Genomic DNA, 17,284 nt, shown 5'->3' on the forward strand with positions numbered 1-17,284 from the left:
TTAAAGACATATAGCCTTTCATCGGCGCAGCGCAAGAAATTGTGGTGCGATGTTGGTACTGCTGCTCTAAGCACGGCAGAAGTAGTTCATGACATTGCTGCTAGGTTGCGCCACTGCCTCAACTGTTGCATTTGAGCGCGCGAGCCCGGCACTATGACCAGGGTGAGATCGATTCGGCCACAAACCCTGTCCCTAACCGGGTGTTCAGTTCTAGAATGAACCTTCCCCGGGATCGCCGCGAAACTTACTCTTACACTTTGTTAACAGCGAACGAAGTGGGGCCCCGTTTGGAATTCAGCCGCCGGAAGAGGTAAATATATTTTTGTGATAAAAAGCGACCATTTTATTATTTCATTCATATCTTATTTCTGCGTGACAACCCCAACATCTGTTGATTGATAGATATTTCTTTCCAAATTCTCCACGTCAGACTACTTTTTTAATAGAAGATTTATAAATATTTTTAACAAATTTGAAAATCCAGATAGACAATAAGTCACGATATCCTTTTGTTTTCAAATGTATTGTTATCATTTTGTAAACATTGATAAGAAAGATCAAGGTCAATGAATGGAATACAGTGTTCTTAAATTCTTTCTCACTCAAGTGCAAGGGCAAATAACGTGTTTAGTTGCATAGTTATTATCAAATACATACTATACGAGTATACTCACAAAGATGTCATGTGCGGACTCTATGTACAGGAAACTACTCAATTTATTAATAGTTTTTGAAAATGTGGACCTGCATTTTGAAAAATTAGCTAAAAAGGAACGCCATATTTCCCATCGTGCTATTCATTTAGTTCGGCACACGTGAGTTTGTGTATTCGTTAAAAGATCCATAAATAAAAAATTGACTAAGTTGCAAATTTTGCACTTTTAATTGTTTATTTTAATACTAGGATTTTAAAAGTCCGTTTTGAAAAATCCAATTTAAAAAACACATTACTTCTTAAAAGTTTCAAAAAACTAATTTCGTTTTTGTTTTAGGCCTGTTAATTTTTAAAACTTTCTTCTTACAAACATTTACGTACATGTTATGAATGATATAAAGTAGAACGAATACCACATGCCTGTGTTTTACAATAATATATTTGCTAAAAAAGTAAAGAAGGTTGAGTTAGTGGCATTGTTAAATTTACAACTAACGCTCGAAGTGCATGCTATTTTTCGAGACATAGCTGATCCCGTTGTCCACGAACAGGCCGTAATATAGCCTACTTGTGTACGATAAGAATATAGCTAGGTTAGAGCGCATTGTTGAAGTTTTACTTATTATCGTAGCGAATACAGCGTTTCAAATATTTTATGTTATATTTTGGCCCTTTAATTGCATATCTACTACGTTTATTTACCGCAGTCTTTCAATAGTTAGAGATATAAAAGAAGTTTAAATGTGGACATTATTAAGTTTTGTACGGACTTTAATTTTAATGTGGCAGAAACCCCCATTACGATTTAAAGTTTTGAGATTCAAATATGGAACCACAGAGAAAGAATCACACGTATAGACATATACTTACTTAATCTGTGATGGGACACCTCTGTTTTAGGGACACCTGTATTTTTATAGATTTGAATTTATTTTAAACAATTTTTTGGTCTTTGATTTAGTAGGGGATCCGTTCAAACTAGATCTTTTCAGTGGGTCTTTTGACCATTTGACATTTGAGAGGGGTGGTCTGAAACGCCTGTATAGCTAAAACGTTAATTACATTTATTCGTAAATTGAATAATCTATTAAAGTTATTGTTGAGGAAGAATATTATTCAAACACACACACACACACATATATATATATATATATATATATATATATATATATATATATATATATATATATATATATATAGACATACTAATCCAATCTAAAATAACAGATTTTAGAAAGTTCTATAGAATTATGTGGGTAATTCAGTGATCTAAATCGATATTGAAATATTTGCAAACTGTCATGAAAACTCCTCTTTATACTTTATTCAATATTAATTAATAGTATTCACTAAACATGCGTTCATTTGCGGGTATTTTTTGACCTTGTATTATTTTATAAAGATCAGTGAGTGTCAAATTAGATGATTTTAATCGACCGTGGCATAAGCTTTTACAGTTTAGTTTGACATTTATTTTAGGATATTCATGGAAAAAGTAAGTATTTTAATCAAAATTGTCTTCAATAAAAATAATTTAAAAAATATAAATAGGCCTATTGCATGAAATCTTTCAATCATTTCGATGCAGTAACTTGTTTAATCAAAATGGGTTATATTGGGGAATTGTATCATTCAAAATGAGTTGAAAATTGTTCATGAGACAAAATTATGGTGACTGTACGTAGTGCCTGCATAAAAGAATGCTGCAAGAATACACATAGTATCGTTCTCCTTGCTGCATTCAATTTGAAGGCGCTACAAAGAGTTTGTTACATAATGTTTGTAGCTTCTGAAAGGTAACGTAAAATGTAAGTCTACGTTGCAGAAAAAAGATAGGAACTAAATATTTAAACTTACTGAAAATGTACAAATTCGTGTATATCACAAAGATTAAATTTTTACAATCTATTAGAGTTTCCAATAGCGATATTAAATTAATATTTTTCGCGAAGCTTAAAGGTCGCAATGCTTATTAGTATCTGTACCAGTTGGTACTGTATTTGCTATAAACTGCTAAAGAAAAATTTGTGGAGTTCAGTTTTATTAATTACACGTAATTAATCTCTTACTCGAAATTCCAATTTCAAGGATCGCATGTGGATGATTGAAAGTACACAATCTCACCGAGGATAGGATCAGGCTGTTCCGTCAAGACTCACCCCCTCCCCCCTCTCACTGTAAATAAATCAAACTGTCGAGGACTCATCATGAATATTTGGCGCTACGATTTATATATTTATTTTTCAAATAAAAAAGTGTTAAGAACGCTGCTCATATGTGTACGTTGTACATAATGGAGTTACATGCTGTTGGGCTTTCAGAGATAAGGCCTTGGAGACTTTTTGCATGGTTAGCAAGAAATCTAATTGTCATTGTTAATATCCTGATGTACTGGTGATCATCTTGATTGAATCCCCATAAGAACAATGCTAAATCTCATGTACTTTTACGAAGCCATTTTTAGTCGTGGACTCAAGAGAGATGTCTCATATTAAAGATGTAATTAATACGCTGTCTAAGGTTCTTTAACTTTTTCAATTTTTTTTTAATTATTCAGAAAAAAATCTGCAACTAATTGTTTGAATATTAAAAATATATACCTTAAAAAAGGGTTTGGATGCGTGTTAATTAAACATTTAAAATGAGATATCTCACATCACGCTTCGATCACAAATAAGGCCATTAAAGTACACGAGGTTTAACATCGTACTTATGTACAAAAACTATAGCAGGCCCTTAAAAGCATTTTGCAGAGTACCATCACTTTACAAATCAATAAGGGGATCTTGCTTTGCTTCTGTTAAATGTAGGTTTTACTTACAAGACTTCTATACATTTGTCTTGAACTTCTGAGGCAAGAATGTACACTAATATTTTCATTTATACTATCTCAGGCAACTGTTTCTCTACAGACTCTAAACACTTTTTTAAAGTAAAAAAATCAAAGTAAATTAAGCTATTTTCAACTCTTTTGGTCCACAATTTAAACGTCGTAACTGTTGCTTCAATCTTGTCTTTTATTCTGAAGACATAAAAATGCTCAAACATATCCATTAAGAGAAACACTCAAGGTCTCTGATATGAAAAAACATCTAAAGTAACAGTACGCGACTAAAACTGAATGTGACCATTCTGCATATCATTGCATAAGGCTTGAAATAGCCAAAATTGGAGGATTCGGGATTTTATAGAATTTATTATTTTTACAACTTTATCAAGTTGCAGGAATTTTCTTGACTGCTACAGTTTTCCTTTGGATACAATAACGAATCAGTTTAATGTTTAATACAATAGCCTGTAATAGTAGGCTACTAAAATTCTGTTTTATAGCCTGGGACTGCCAAGTCTACATTCTAGAGACAATATTATTGTGTATGTTTAAATTTGCTATGACTTACGTGGAGGCAGGGGTTCGCTTTATCAACAAATGGCCTGATTCATTAAAAATACCACAACGCCCAAGGCGTTAAAATCTCGTTGAGGACGCTTTCTAGTGTCTCAAACATTTTGCAGTGCTAAGGAGTTTACGAATGGGTGACCGCACAGTTATCAGACTGACCAGATGGATGTGGGAAAAATTGGCATGAATGAAATAAGTCTGATAGATGAAATTGTAAGTTTGACTGGGGTTTAAATATAGTAAGAAAGAAACTTTATTTCTCACATATAAAATGACAGATACGAATTTTATAAAATTGTACAGACTAACCAAAAAACATTACAATTACTTACACATAAACAATACATGCATATGCAACTACAACTACTATTACACTATACATCACTCTGAGAAATAAAGAGAAAAAACTCCAAGGCAAAGCCTGTTTGGAGTAATAATATAAAATTAACAGAAAACTAGCAGCTTCTGATATAGTGTGAATGTTAGAAATTTTAGGTTAACATTGACTATTGCTATACATTGTTATATTTTGGCAATGCAATATTTTATTGATTGATTGATTGACAACAAACCAGCATTGTAAGTTATAATTCCAACGCATCATCACAGCTTGTGCCTTGTTTGGAGAGAAAACGCTGGTTGAAGGTCAACTATCACATAACTAGTGCAAGCGCCAGTGTTGCCAGCCTAACCTGTTGTAATCACCAAAGTACCTGAAATATATAAATCTAACTAGTTGCCCACCCCCTGGAAACAACCACTTTTTGAGAATCACTACCCACTCTATTTCTGCCACTGCCTTCCCCCAAAAAAGGAATGGGCTCTATAATCCAGAATAGTACTTACTAATCGAAACTCCCTTCAAAATGGAAATGTGTCTTTACATAAAAATTTCGTGTCAAGGTGGTCGTGTACGGCTGAACCGATTTCAACGAACATTTTGTAGATGTATATTGTTTGGTCCACCTTAAAAGATAGGCTAACTTTGATCTCGATTAATAAACGTCAATTTTTATTGCGAATTTAAGGATTGTTTTATAGATAAAAGGTTGAATTCACTTCTAGAGCCACAATAACAATATACAATAACCAAGCCACAGCGAGTGTGGCCGGGATAGTTAGTTTCTTATAAAACGTCAATTGTTCAATACCCATTGTATTGCCATTTATTATTTTCGTTATGTATTGTAACTTTGTAAAAATAACAGTGGCTGTATAAATAAAGTTATAATTATTACGAGTGCGTGTATGGCGTGAATGTATTAACATATCGGTGTTTAGTTCTCAGGAAGCCAAATATATTTTTATAAAATTACATTATTTGTATTGTGTAATGAGATAGTTCTAAAATATATGTTTAAAAAAATATATAGCGTTTGGAATACGTCATGTCTGTTTTTAAAAAGAGTGGCAAAAGGTGAACAAATTCCGCTCCTGAGGTGTAAGTTATATCATTATATCATAATCATTAATCATAATCATTTAATTAACAACATTTTGGGGTGAGAATACAGTAATGTAATTCACAAGAGATGAGTCGCCTCGTTCGACACCTAGAAGCATCGGTCCACCCGTTAGAAGCTCCTATCGCTAGTGTATATATGGTGCTGTAACAATACACCATCAGCGCGAGAACCTCAACTTTAACATATTTTTTTCTTTATGTTAACTGTTAAAAACTTAAACTTAATAGAATATCTGTCTATTTTTAGAGTTTTTCTTTGCATTTAAATCGTTTAATTTTATTATTTTCGACACGATTCAATAAATTTAGTCGTGAACGTCATTTATCGCAATCTTTTATACCGACGTTTTAGTTCCTGTTGAGACCTGCAGGTAGCAGCGCTTGTCTGCTCTGCGTTACCAACATGTGTTGGTACGACACCAACACACCTCCTATGTACAAGATAACACTCGAGCGTCCTAGTAATCATTCCGATTCAAGATAAACTTCATTAGAATTTTATTTTATCTTTTTATAAAACGTATATTAAGTATAAAACGAACCTAAGTATCTAGAAGAAACGAAATTATTTGCCCTTTAAACTTCTTTTATGGTTTGATATTATTAACAGTAAAATACAATCTAGTAGCTATTTATAACAATAAATATCATAAAGAATTACTTAGCGTACAGAATCGTACACGTATTTTAATACTAGTTTTATTAGATCCATATGCATTAACAGTATTATTTTACTGTTTTCTAGTTTTACATTTGAGGATTTACAACAAATGGAAAACACTCATAGAAGAAACTGTGTCACGTAGAAGTAATCAAGAAAATCGTGGTAGTTACGAATTAAATTTTTACAATACAATGAACCCGTTCACCAATGGTCGTCTGCAGAATGCAAATGCTTGTCCTATCTTTGTCCTCAATTAAGGAGTAGTTTAGTCTGACTCAGGGTATAGGATACAGGTACTGCGTCATTTCGATTTAAAACCTTGACACATGTCTAGAAGGCTGTGACGTCACCAAGTCTGATTCTCGCGTTTTCAGACACCGTTTAATGCCCTGCCCTCATTTAAATGATGTAAAAGATATGATTGAAATTGCACTTTCCTGACCAACAACAACTACTCATTTTGGCCCATTATCGTTCCTTCGGAGACTGAAGACCTACCTGAGATACACAATGAAAGGAGGGAGTTTTAATTACTCTTGCCGTTATGACAATCGAACAAAAGTAAGTTTATATGTAAATGGAGAGTGATAAAATGTTTTGTGCTTTGTATTCTTGATGGAAGTCACCAGGTTTTAATATAAAAGACATTTCAGACACAATCAGTTATTGTTTTTATGTAAACAATAACTGATGATGACTTAACCGTCGAAGGCGCTTTTAAAATAAATTAAAATTGTGGAAGAATAAAAAATGTCTTTTGTATTAATGATAAAATGGACGAGTTAGCCAAAAGTTTTGCTAACAAAAAGCAAAAAAGTTAATGTTACCAGAGAAAATATAATTTTTTTTATTATTTACCCATTCAATAAAAGGCGTTCTTTTTATACGCAGTAAGGAAAAGGAGCAGATTCATAAATAAATACCCAATGCAAGAAGTTAATGAAGTATTTAAGTGACAGTCCATGTATAACTTGATTTACAACATGTTAATGAAAATACCGTAACCTGTTTACTTTCTAGTGCCTGTAAGTTGTATTGATGCAAATAAAACGTTTGCGTGTTGAAATTGCAGCACTGTTTATGCAGGAGTTCGTTAAACGACAATTTGGTACCACGTAACAGAAAGTACTGTTTTTTCATTACACTGTAATACAAACTGTATAATAATACAACTGTAGGGTTTTCTTCATTGCAGGTACAGTTCTTCTAGGAGCTTCACTCAAACAGTTTATAATTATTCAATTTTTAACTGCATACAGGAGCAACAACAATCGTTCCGCGACCAATGAGTAAATCGAAAGTTGTAAAAAGAAATACGCATAGAATGATTTATCTAGATTTTTTTATTGCATAGAGTACACTGTAATTTTGGATTTAACCCAACAACTATACGTTTGTATGTTTTAGGCATATCGGACGTATCTATAGGTAAAACTTTCAATGTGGTTTTGAATATTTCCTTTGTTGCAGCAGAATAAGCTTTTTAACAATGTTGCTACGAATATTAAGGCTTTAACCTACGAGTTATGGAGGTTGGAACCTAATATTTTTCTTCTTGTGATGCTTGATATTTTTACCATGAATTTATTTTAAAATTTAATAATTGATTCCATTTAGGCGCCACATTTTTTTACTTTAACTTTTATTCCACAAATAATTTGTTGAGAGACGTTTTATTTCAGTTGTTGTATTAGTAATTTCATATCTTTATTTTTGTGTCTCTTACAAATTTCCAGATGTGTCCCAAAGATAACAATGACCCGTTTAAAGAAGGGTTAGCAAATATGGTAGAGTTGCAAAATTTTCTTTCCCCAAGTTATCAAACATTTTTTGACGTTCCTTAATTAACTTAGGAGATAGGGAATCTCAATCTATAGTACAAAGCATACTATCAAATTTTAAATTTCATACGATCAAATAAACTAGTAAGTCGAGCAGTGTTGCCAACTGACCGAGAACATGGTTTCAATTTATTTTTTATTGACGCCCTTCTAACATATACCGTTTCAAGTAATATACAGCAGTGTTGTATAATAACTACACAACTATTTTATAATTGTCATCGTCGCTGAACGCTCTGAACATTGAACATGCACTGAACAGGATAATTAACTTATTACTGAGGCCACGAACTAATTTGCATGATCTATTGAGTGTAACGACAATCATTCAATTATAATTTCAACCTTCATCGTCGCTGTGGACAAGGTTACTTGGATCTTCTACCTCCACAACTGCACCGAAGACTACGTATTTATGGAACTCTTGTGATTAAAATGTGCCCACGAAAATGTAACACCAACCAGTTGCATGTGATATGAATGACCAGATCGCTACGTTCGTGACACGGATGTTGCGCAACACTCGACTACCTTGAAGCAGTGTTGTGTTTTAGAAAGCGCTTCTGTCCCTTCACACAAAGTTTAGCTCGTAGTTGCATCGTAAATGTCACTTCATGCCGAAGCATATGTAGCAAACCTAGAGTCCTTGTTTAAAGTCTGTTATTGACGATGGAAGGTTTGAAAGGATGACAGGAATTCGGACATTTGCCATCGTTATAGGGTATAAAAGGAATAACACAACGTTTCGAGGATTGGAATCTATCCTCTTCGTGACTGACCTAGAAAAATAAATTCTTTCTCGTTATTTTTTCATCTCCATCCAGTCTGTGTACATTTGTAAAATCCCTAGTGAAACAAAAAGGAGTTATTTTACCATGTGTGGTGTAACAGGCTTCGCTAAGGTTCAATGCAAAATAACAGGTTTATAGATAATTTCATTATTGACAGATAGTATTACAGTCAATCATACGGAAAGAAATTTTTACACCCCTCGGCAAACAAAAGAGAAATGTGTTACCTACTGAGTGATAGGCTTCAACGACGCTCAGCCAAACTCCATGGTTGAACATGCACCATCAGTTTATTCTCGAATATGTAGAATTAAAGTTTCATGCAAAACTTGAAGTCTCCAGATGAAGTCTTTCTCAAGATGTCTTATCACACGATACATTTTCAGTTTTGCTCATTAAACTAGGTTTAATATTAGTGTTTAAATAGTAAAAGCCTACACCCAAGTCACCGTAAAATTGTGTTGTATGATTAGGCTACATGTGTTAATATTTCACATGTTAAAATCTCGAATGAATGTACTGAGCTCGTTTACAAATGTATTTATGCTGCTATTGTCTCGTTGCTGGCATGGTTACCCATAAGACTGATGTAAAGATATATATTATAAGGAACACTCAGCCAAATTCCATAAAGAGACACAATCGAACTCAGCGATATAAAAATGAAGCGTCACGCACAATTTTAAGCCTATAGGTAAGTTTGTTTTCGAGATATCATGAGGACGGACAGACAGACAAACTTTTCCACCCCCCTCCAGTGATATGCTTTACTAAATCTCAGCCAAAAAGTTGTTCGATATTGTCTATTAAGACAATAATATACTCGTATATTTAAAGTAAGCGTAGCTCAAGATGTACATCGTTACGTACAAAGTGTAATGTAAAATGTATAGTGCAATCAATGAAGAATTATTGCTCCGAATTTTTTTTTACTGTGAACCGAATTGCATACAATTTTGGAATTAGGTTCATCTTACCCTTAAATTCAAAAGTAAAAATGATTTGAACTCCGCAACCACCCTGGGGGTGGTTGCCACCCCTTCTCGGGGGTGAATTTTTTTGTTTCAAAATAACCTCGGATATCGATAGAAGGCATCATTTTTAAGCAAAAATTCATCTATAAAGTTTTTCGAATAATCCAATATTTTTCAAGTTACTGGCAATTGAAAATTTTTTTCACGTTTTTTTTCATCGGTTTTTTGCAAATAAATCCAAAAATATACGTTTTATCGAAAGTTTTATAAAGAACAAAATTTTAGCAGGTAATAAAATGAACAATTTGGTTTTTTATAAAGTATTCTAAGTGCAATATTAAGCTAGATATTAAAGATCAAAGCCGTTTTTTTATTTTGTCTGAAATTTAATCGATGTTGTCAATGCCGTCTAGCGGCGAGCAGATGCATTTTAGGGATTCTAACAAAAAAGAGTTTTGTAGTGCTTGAAATAAACTTTAAAATGAGCACTATTAAACGTCTTTTGAACGTAAATTAAGTGAGCTGTATTGCAAATAAGAGGAGCATCTAATGTTTTTTTTTTCTTTGAAATCAATGGGTTTCATAAGTGCCATTTTCCACCAAAATTAAAATTAATCGGATTCCGCCTAGAATTAACTTTATTATGAAGAGTTTGATAGATTGTATCAGTTTTGCTGCTTCTGGACACATATTTTTCCAAAAAGTCACGATTAAAAAAAATTTCAAATTAAAAAATACCACCTTTTTTCATAATATCTCGAAAATGACTACAGATACGTATAAAAGTGTTGGATAAAAAAATTTAGGTATTTTCTTACAAACAATTTTTGTTTTTTATTTTTTCTGACACACAAAAATTGACGGAGATATGATTGTTTAAAGAGCGCGTGGCAGCGCAATCACAGCCTCTCTTAAGCCCTTTAACCCTTCACCGTTTGAGGAAAAGGTTTTTTACTATATATTGCAATTGAAGGATGTTGTAGCTCTCTTAATTACCTTTACAATGGTTTTTTTAATAAATTGTGATAGCATGAAAATTGAAGGAGTTGTGGTCCAAAAACTAATCATATTTTTTTCTACTTAGTAACTGAAAATTGCTGAATATTTTGAGCAATGTGAAAGTACGCATCATAATAGAGACCCAAAACTATTGTAATGTGTGTATATATATATATAATATATATATATATATATATATATATAAATATATATATAAATACATACTATGGCTCATATATTTTGGAAACGTAGGCATGAATACATACTAACGTTCTTATATGTATATTATAACACATTTGAGTGAATTTTATATAATTTGAATTTTTTTTATTCTATAAATGGCAATTTTTTTACTCTAAATTAAATTGTTTTTAAATATGTAATCATATATATATTTACTGTTTTAATTTAGGGGTAGTTTTAAGGGTAGAAAAAGCTTAAGAATATGATAATCATTTTCGAGAGTGGTGGAATAATATTTAAATCCTTTTCATTTTATCAAAACAAAATGTTAACCATTTTTTTATCAAGGGGTAGTTTTTCAAGGGTTGAAAGGGGATTAAAAATTTGATAATTATTATAGAGAATATAAAAATAATACTTACTCTATACTTACATCTTTTTATGTCATACCAAAGTATTTTTTGTGATGTTTTCAATTTAGGGGTTGTTTGCAAGGGTTGTAAGATTTTCAAGGGGTTGAAAATGATATGAGGTAATTGTGTTATAAAACACTACAATTTCACCACTTACTATTAGACATGTGTTCTAGCGATAAAACGGCTCAATATCACTTTTTCCATTAAGGGGTTGTTTACACCCCTTAAAAATAATAGGCGGAGTTCAATCATTTTCACAGTTAAGGCGATGACCTAATTCCAATATTTCATGCAAATCGGTTCACAGTAAAAAAATTTCGGAGGTAAGACCGTATTTTTTCGCTTCAATGACTGCACTAGTAGGCCACATAAAGTAAAGTCCAAAGCCCAAGCTAAAAATAAGAACTATCAGTTATAATAACTGATACCAGGATTTTCCCTTTATCATTCATCTCTGCTAGACAACCCACTTATAACAATGTACACCTTTATCTATGCTTACTTTAATGCATATACTTTGCCGAAGTCCTTGTAGACCATCATTCATTGTATGTGCGATCAAGTGCCTTAAAAACTATTTCCTAAGTCCAGTATTCATTTACTAATTTTAACTTCCACAATTAATTTGAGTCAAGATAAAAATATTAAACCACCTAGAACAGGGCTTACATTGTACAGGTTTTAACATTCGAATCAGGGTAACCTTTTAAAGAGAGAAACTTTTGAGGTCGGATTTGCGGTATTGTGTTCTACTAATAAAGAAAATTAATTAGACATACTACTTTACGTATGCTCTCATTTAAGATTTCATTCTGAGTCCTTGCAGGCCATCCAATTGGCATGACAAAAATTTGTCGTTTCTTCAAAAACTAGATTTATAGGTGCAGTAATGACGTACCAAGTTTTATTGCTTTACCTATAATCGTTCGGAAATTATAAAACCCGTGCGGGTCTCTTTTTAGATACTGTATAATTATGCCTCAGAAAAGAAAATATATTAATTTACATGAAAAGAAACTATTTTTTATTTAACCCTCTACATTTGTTTTTCTTGCTTTTATAACAACAATGACCTGGTAAGAAGGAACACACACACACACACACGCGCGCGCGCGTGAAGAAAACTTATAGCGAATATTTTTTTTATTTTGTTGATGTTAGTAACAAAATGATAAAACACAAAAAAGTGCGTTTCTGTGTTGATTGAATTCATAAAAATTTGAATCCGTTTACTATTTAAAAACACCCTATCTTATGTTTTATTGTCCTTTACTTAAATAATAAATTAGCTTATTTTATACCGATAAAACGATATAGTTGAATGAGTTTTATCAAAGTTCTTTGGATTGGGATTTTAAATTAACGAAAAATTATTAGTCACAATAACAGGGTATGTCGCTAAACATCGATAGGTTTGTGTGAATTTCCAAATCAATTCATTTTCATTCATCTAAATTGTTTAAGTTTGTAGCACTGTGAAGCGTGTATAGTAGAGTTTATGTTTAACACAATATTATAATTTGAATGATCGGCGGAGATTGATCACTCGTCGAATCGATGGTAGAGCGCCGTGGCTCGCGCCGGCGCGACACCCGAGGGGTGGGTATCGATCTACGCCCTCAGCGTAACACTCGAGAGTCAGTAAGGCACGGGAGGCGAACCGAGGGCGAGGAGCCGAAGTCCGCGGTCGAGGAAGTGATGGAGGTGGAGGGTGTGTATGGCTTTGCGGAGACTGACCAGCGGCCGTACCGGGGCAGTCGCTAGACTCCGGAGAAGGCGGTACAGGAGGGTTTCGCGGGAGGCGGAGGTCCAAACCATCCCGGAGGTCGAGAAGAGGTAAGCGACCTGAAGGTGACGGTTCAGGGTTGGAGGAAGTGAGAAAGGAGGGAAGCTGAGAAGACTAACTTTTTATGCCAGGGATTGCTTGGAAAAGGTGCGTTCAAAGTACGCCATAATTGGATTCTCCATAAAATACATAAATGAGGTAGTGCTGAATCCAAGGAGTGTGTGATATAATACTTAGGTACATCACGAAGTAAAAGTTTTTGGGATAATTTTGAGTAAACATTTAGATCAAACGCAGGATTATCATTGTACACAAGATGGGTGACAGCCGGGAACACACGTGTACTTACTTATAGAGGGGTGGCATATGGTGGGTTTTAGCATAGAGTAACGTATTGTATCTGATTGGTTTGATATGTTACTCTATGGTGGTAGTGTGGATCATTTTCGCCAAACCTCCCATACATTTTGCATTATATCTCTCAACTATACAGCCTTTTATGAACTAAAAGGCTGCATCACAAATATAAATTAAAACCGTATAAATACGTAAGGTTGGACTTAACTAATGGGTTTATAGAACCTATATGTTTCAAATGTTTATTTGGTTTCGAGTACTGTAGTAGATAACAATAAACGAATTCTGAAAAAAGTTTAAAAATATAACTAGTGAATAAGCAAACAGTAATGTAAATAAAATGTAAACCTGCTGAACAAATTTACGACGGTCTGGTTCGATTACTCCACCGATCGTTGGCCCAACGACCCAAACATTAGTTTAATTTTAAATAAGACGGTCGTTGGTTCAACGATCAGTGGTGTAATCGGACTGATTTGTTTCACAAAGTAAAACATAACCTAAACGGGTCGTTGGCTCAACGACCCAAACATTAATTTAGTTTTAAATAAGACGGTCGTTGGTTCAACGATCAGTGGTGTAATCGGGCTGATTTGTTTCACAAAGTAAAACATAACCTAAACGGGTCGTTGGCTCAACGACCCAAACATTAATTTAGTTTTAAATAAGACGGTAGTTGGTTCAACGATCAGTGGTGTAATCGGACCGATTTATTTGATAAAGTAAAACATAACCTAAACGGGTCGTTGGCCCAACAAACTTTATTTACAACTTATACAGTGAATCTACAATCAAGGTTCGTTGATCCAACGATCCACAATTTACTTACAAATACTAATAGCTTGTATGGATGTGAAATTAATTTGAAATATAAAATTTGTATGACCACTAAGATTACACATTGAAGATAAATAAGAACGAGGTTTTCGAATTAGATTGATAGGATAGGACCAATAAAATAATACCATTTGCCTTACAGATAATTCAAACTGCTCAATGAAACAGACTTAGTTGTGGGCAGCTATATTGTTATACCGCAATAATTATACCTTTATCGAGCGAAAACATTGTGATTGTTTGCTTTAATACGCTGAGTATGAAATTGCATACTCGGCAAAACTATGGCGTCAATCGTTAAACATCCGGTCTTTACCCTGTACTAATATTATGATTAGTCAAGCAGTCAGTACTACTATTGACTGACGTGTAGTATTACGGTTGAAACACGGATTGACAGTATCATGCTTGACAGTCTGACTGACAGTCCAGTTGACAGTATTGTTATTGACAGTAATGTGATTTGCAGCTTTCCTTACAATAAAACATTGTGCCCCCATACTCATCAGTATTCTCTTTAGTCCTTTATGATAAATTTTAAACGTGGTAACATTTAATGGTCAGTATACAAAATTAGCTGTTTTCAATTTTGATTTGTTGATAAACGCAAAGTATGTTTGTATTATTCCTAATCATATTCGTAAAATATTTGCATGTTAAATTAAGTATTAAGACAAGCGAAAGGCTGTAGTAAAAACAGAATTGAAACTAGATGATCAATCCCGCAATTCTTTCAGAATCTGATAGTGATGCCGTTTGAATTAAACTACCAATATTGATTTCACCATTTTTAAAAGATATCAATCAAATAGTTCGTATAGAGCCCGGTTTGGAATAGCTAAATAAATCTTGGTCTTTTTGAAAATGGCCAAGCAATCGCCGATTGAAATGCACCCCATAAGAACAAACAATGGTGAACTTTTGTTTAATAGCTAATCATTGTTTAATAGGATGAAATTATTGTTCTTTTCATTTTTTGGTCACATGTTTTTACAAGATATAATAATAACATTAAAAGTATGATATATGGTGATTGGATTTTTGTAAATACCTAGTGGTTTTTTGGGATTAAGATTAAGAAATAAAACATTTTTTTTATTTGGTCTTACCAGTATTATTAGAGGAATAATCTGAAAAATATTTAGATCTGAATACATTATATAACAAACATGACACATCTCAAACATTTCTACGGTTATAAAAACGGTGAATTGGTGTAAGGATCATTGTTCTTATGGGACAAGAACATTTATAGAAGAAGGATGTCAATCTGTATGTATAGACGGTTTTAACGTGATGTTCGTATAAGGTAAAGTTCCAAGTCGTCTCACTACAACTGGCTTGGCCAGTGTCACAATATTTTACATTATTTGCTATAGCAGTACTGTACTAACAAATTTGTTGCATTTTACGTAAATATGTTCGTAGTATAATTCCAAACCTTCAGAATTTTTCATTTTTAGAGATCCTTGTCACTTTTTGCTATGTTTTTTATTAAAATAAATACATCCATTTTGTTACATGTATCAGTTTTTTACTGCATATATCATATCTAAGGATAGTGAATAAACCTCGGATATACAACAATATCTGTTGTAACTCCCCTTACTTTAAAAGTTTTTAAATGTTTGTTCTCTTATTATTATACTTTAGGATTAGATTCTATTATCAAATTAACAGAAGAGTTCTTCTAACTGTGTAGACTCCCTAAATTCATTTGTATTTTATCTGTCTCTATTTTTACAAAAGAATATATTCGTATACTGTTGGAAGTTGCAGGATTGTATTCTGCCTTTATCGTATTAAGCTAACTTAGAGTTTATTAATTTTTGTATTATTATACAAAAAGGTTCAATGGTTTTAAAATTGTTGCAAAAAATTAGCTACTTAATTTAACGAATATTGGCAAATTTAAATTTATATATTACATATAATATACGGTTTCAAACAGGAAAGTATTGGTACCTTACTTTTTCGAAACTGTTGGGAAGTAAATGAGAAAAAGATTTTTATACTGCTTTAATGTAACAAAATTTAATGAATGTTCATTGGACTTATGTTTGTTTAAATGTTAAAATTGTTCCCCTCATTATTAAAGACTCGACAGAGGTCCGTTTCAAGTTCGTGACGTAACCTGTACGTCTATCTGTCCGTCTGTGCGATGACTCGGTAGAAGCTTGAAACTTGGTACGTAAGGTTTGTTGCTTCAAGGAGAACTCAATTTATTTTTGGATATACAAAGGTCAAAGTATTGCAAAGTTATGACTTGAATTAATTAGTATGAAAAAGGAACATTTTGAGCTATTGATTATTCATTTTTCACTAGCCCGGAAACAAGTTAGGCTACATACAGTTCGGTAAACACTAACGTGAGGTTTTCTCGGGTTCTATGATACTAAGTTGTCCCTTTTATCGGTTATTTTTTCAATCAATTCTCAACGTTTTCATTTTTTGATTGACCTAATTTGTCGTTACTGTGGTTCCATGGAATTCATACATCAACATCCGTCCATATCTAGGGGCAACCATTTTAAAACCAATTCCGTACACATTAAGCATTATTTTTAGTACAGAGAACAAGGGCTTGAAACAAATACCTATGCAGGATCACAATAATTGAATAATGAGGATTTTTATGTCTAGAATTAGATTCAAACATGCCAGTGTGTTTGATCCTCATGTTTTGATCGTGGAGTCGTTTATTGACACGTGTACGATCACGTGACTATCACAGCTCATCTACTGCGCAGTCAGATAAAGTCAGCTGTTTCTGTTTGTAAGAGAAGAGAACAAAACACCTGCACCGTATCATTCGTCTTCGCCGCTGTAACGAACAGTGACTAATATTATCATAATGGCCGTGTCTGTGAGTCATTCAAAACAGCTGATAACTCCGTGATAATGTTCTCCAAGTCA

General features: G+C 33.1%; 1 protein-coding gene across 3 annotated transcripts in view; it reads left to right on the forward strand.

The window, feature by feature from the left end:
* The first annotated feature begins 203 nt into the window (after nucleotides 1-203).
* The window catches only part of LOC124367589 (scoloptoxin SSD14-like), a 142,156-nt gene continuing 125,075 nt past the window's right edge, over nucleotides 204-17,284 (forward strand). Inside the window, exon 1 of one of the 3 annotated variants that reach the window (XM_046824546.1) lies at nucleotides 204-310. In XM_046824546.1, coding sequence (XP_046680502.1) covers nucleotides 216-310 — 95 coding nt within the window. In that variant the 5' untranslated portion in view covers nucleotides 204-215. Of the gene's footprint in view, nucleotides 311-13,001; nucleotides 13,322-17,284 lie in introns of those variants that run through there. The other 2 variants (XM_046824545.1, XM_046824547.1) reach the window with 2 other exon arrangements.

This window comes from Homalodisca vitripennis, chromosome 8 (genome assembly GCF_021130785.1).
Source record: "Homalodisca vitripennis isolate AUS2020 chromosome 8, UT_GWSS_2.1, whole genome shotgun sequence".
NCBI lineage: Eukaryota > Metazoa > Arthropoda > Insecta > Hemiptera > Cicadellidae > Homalodisca > Homalodisca vitripennis.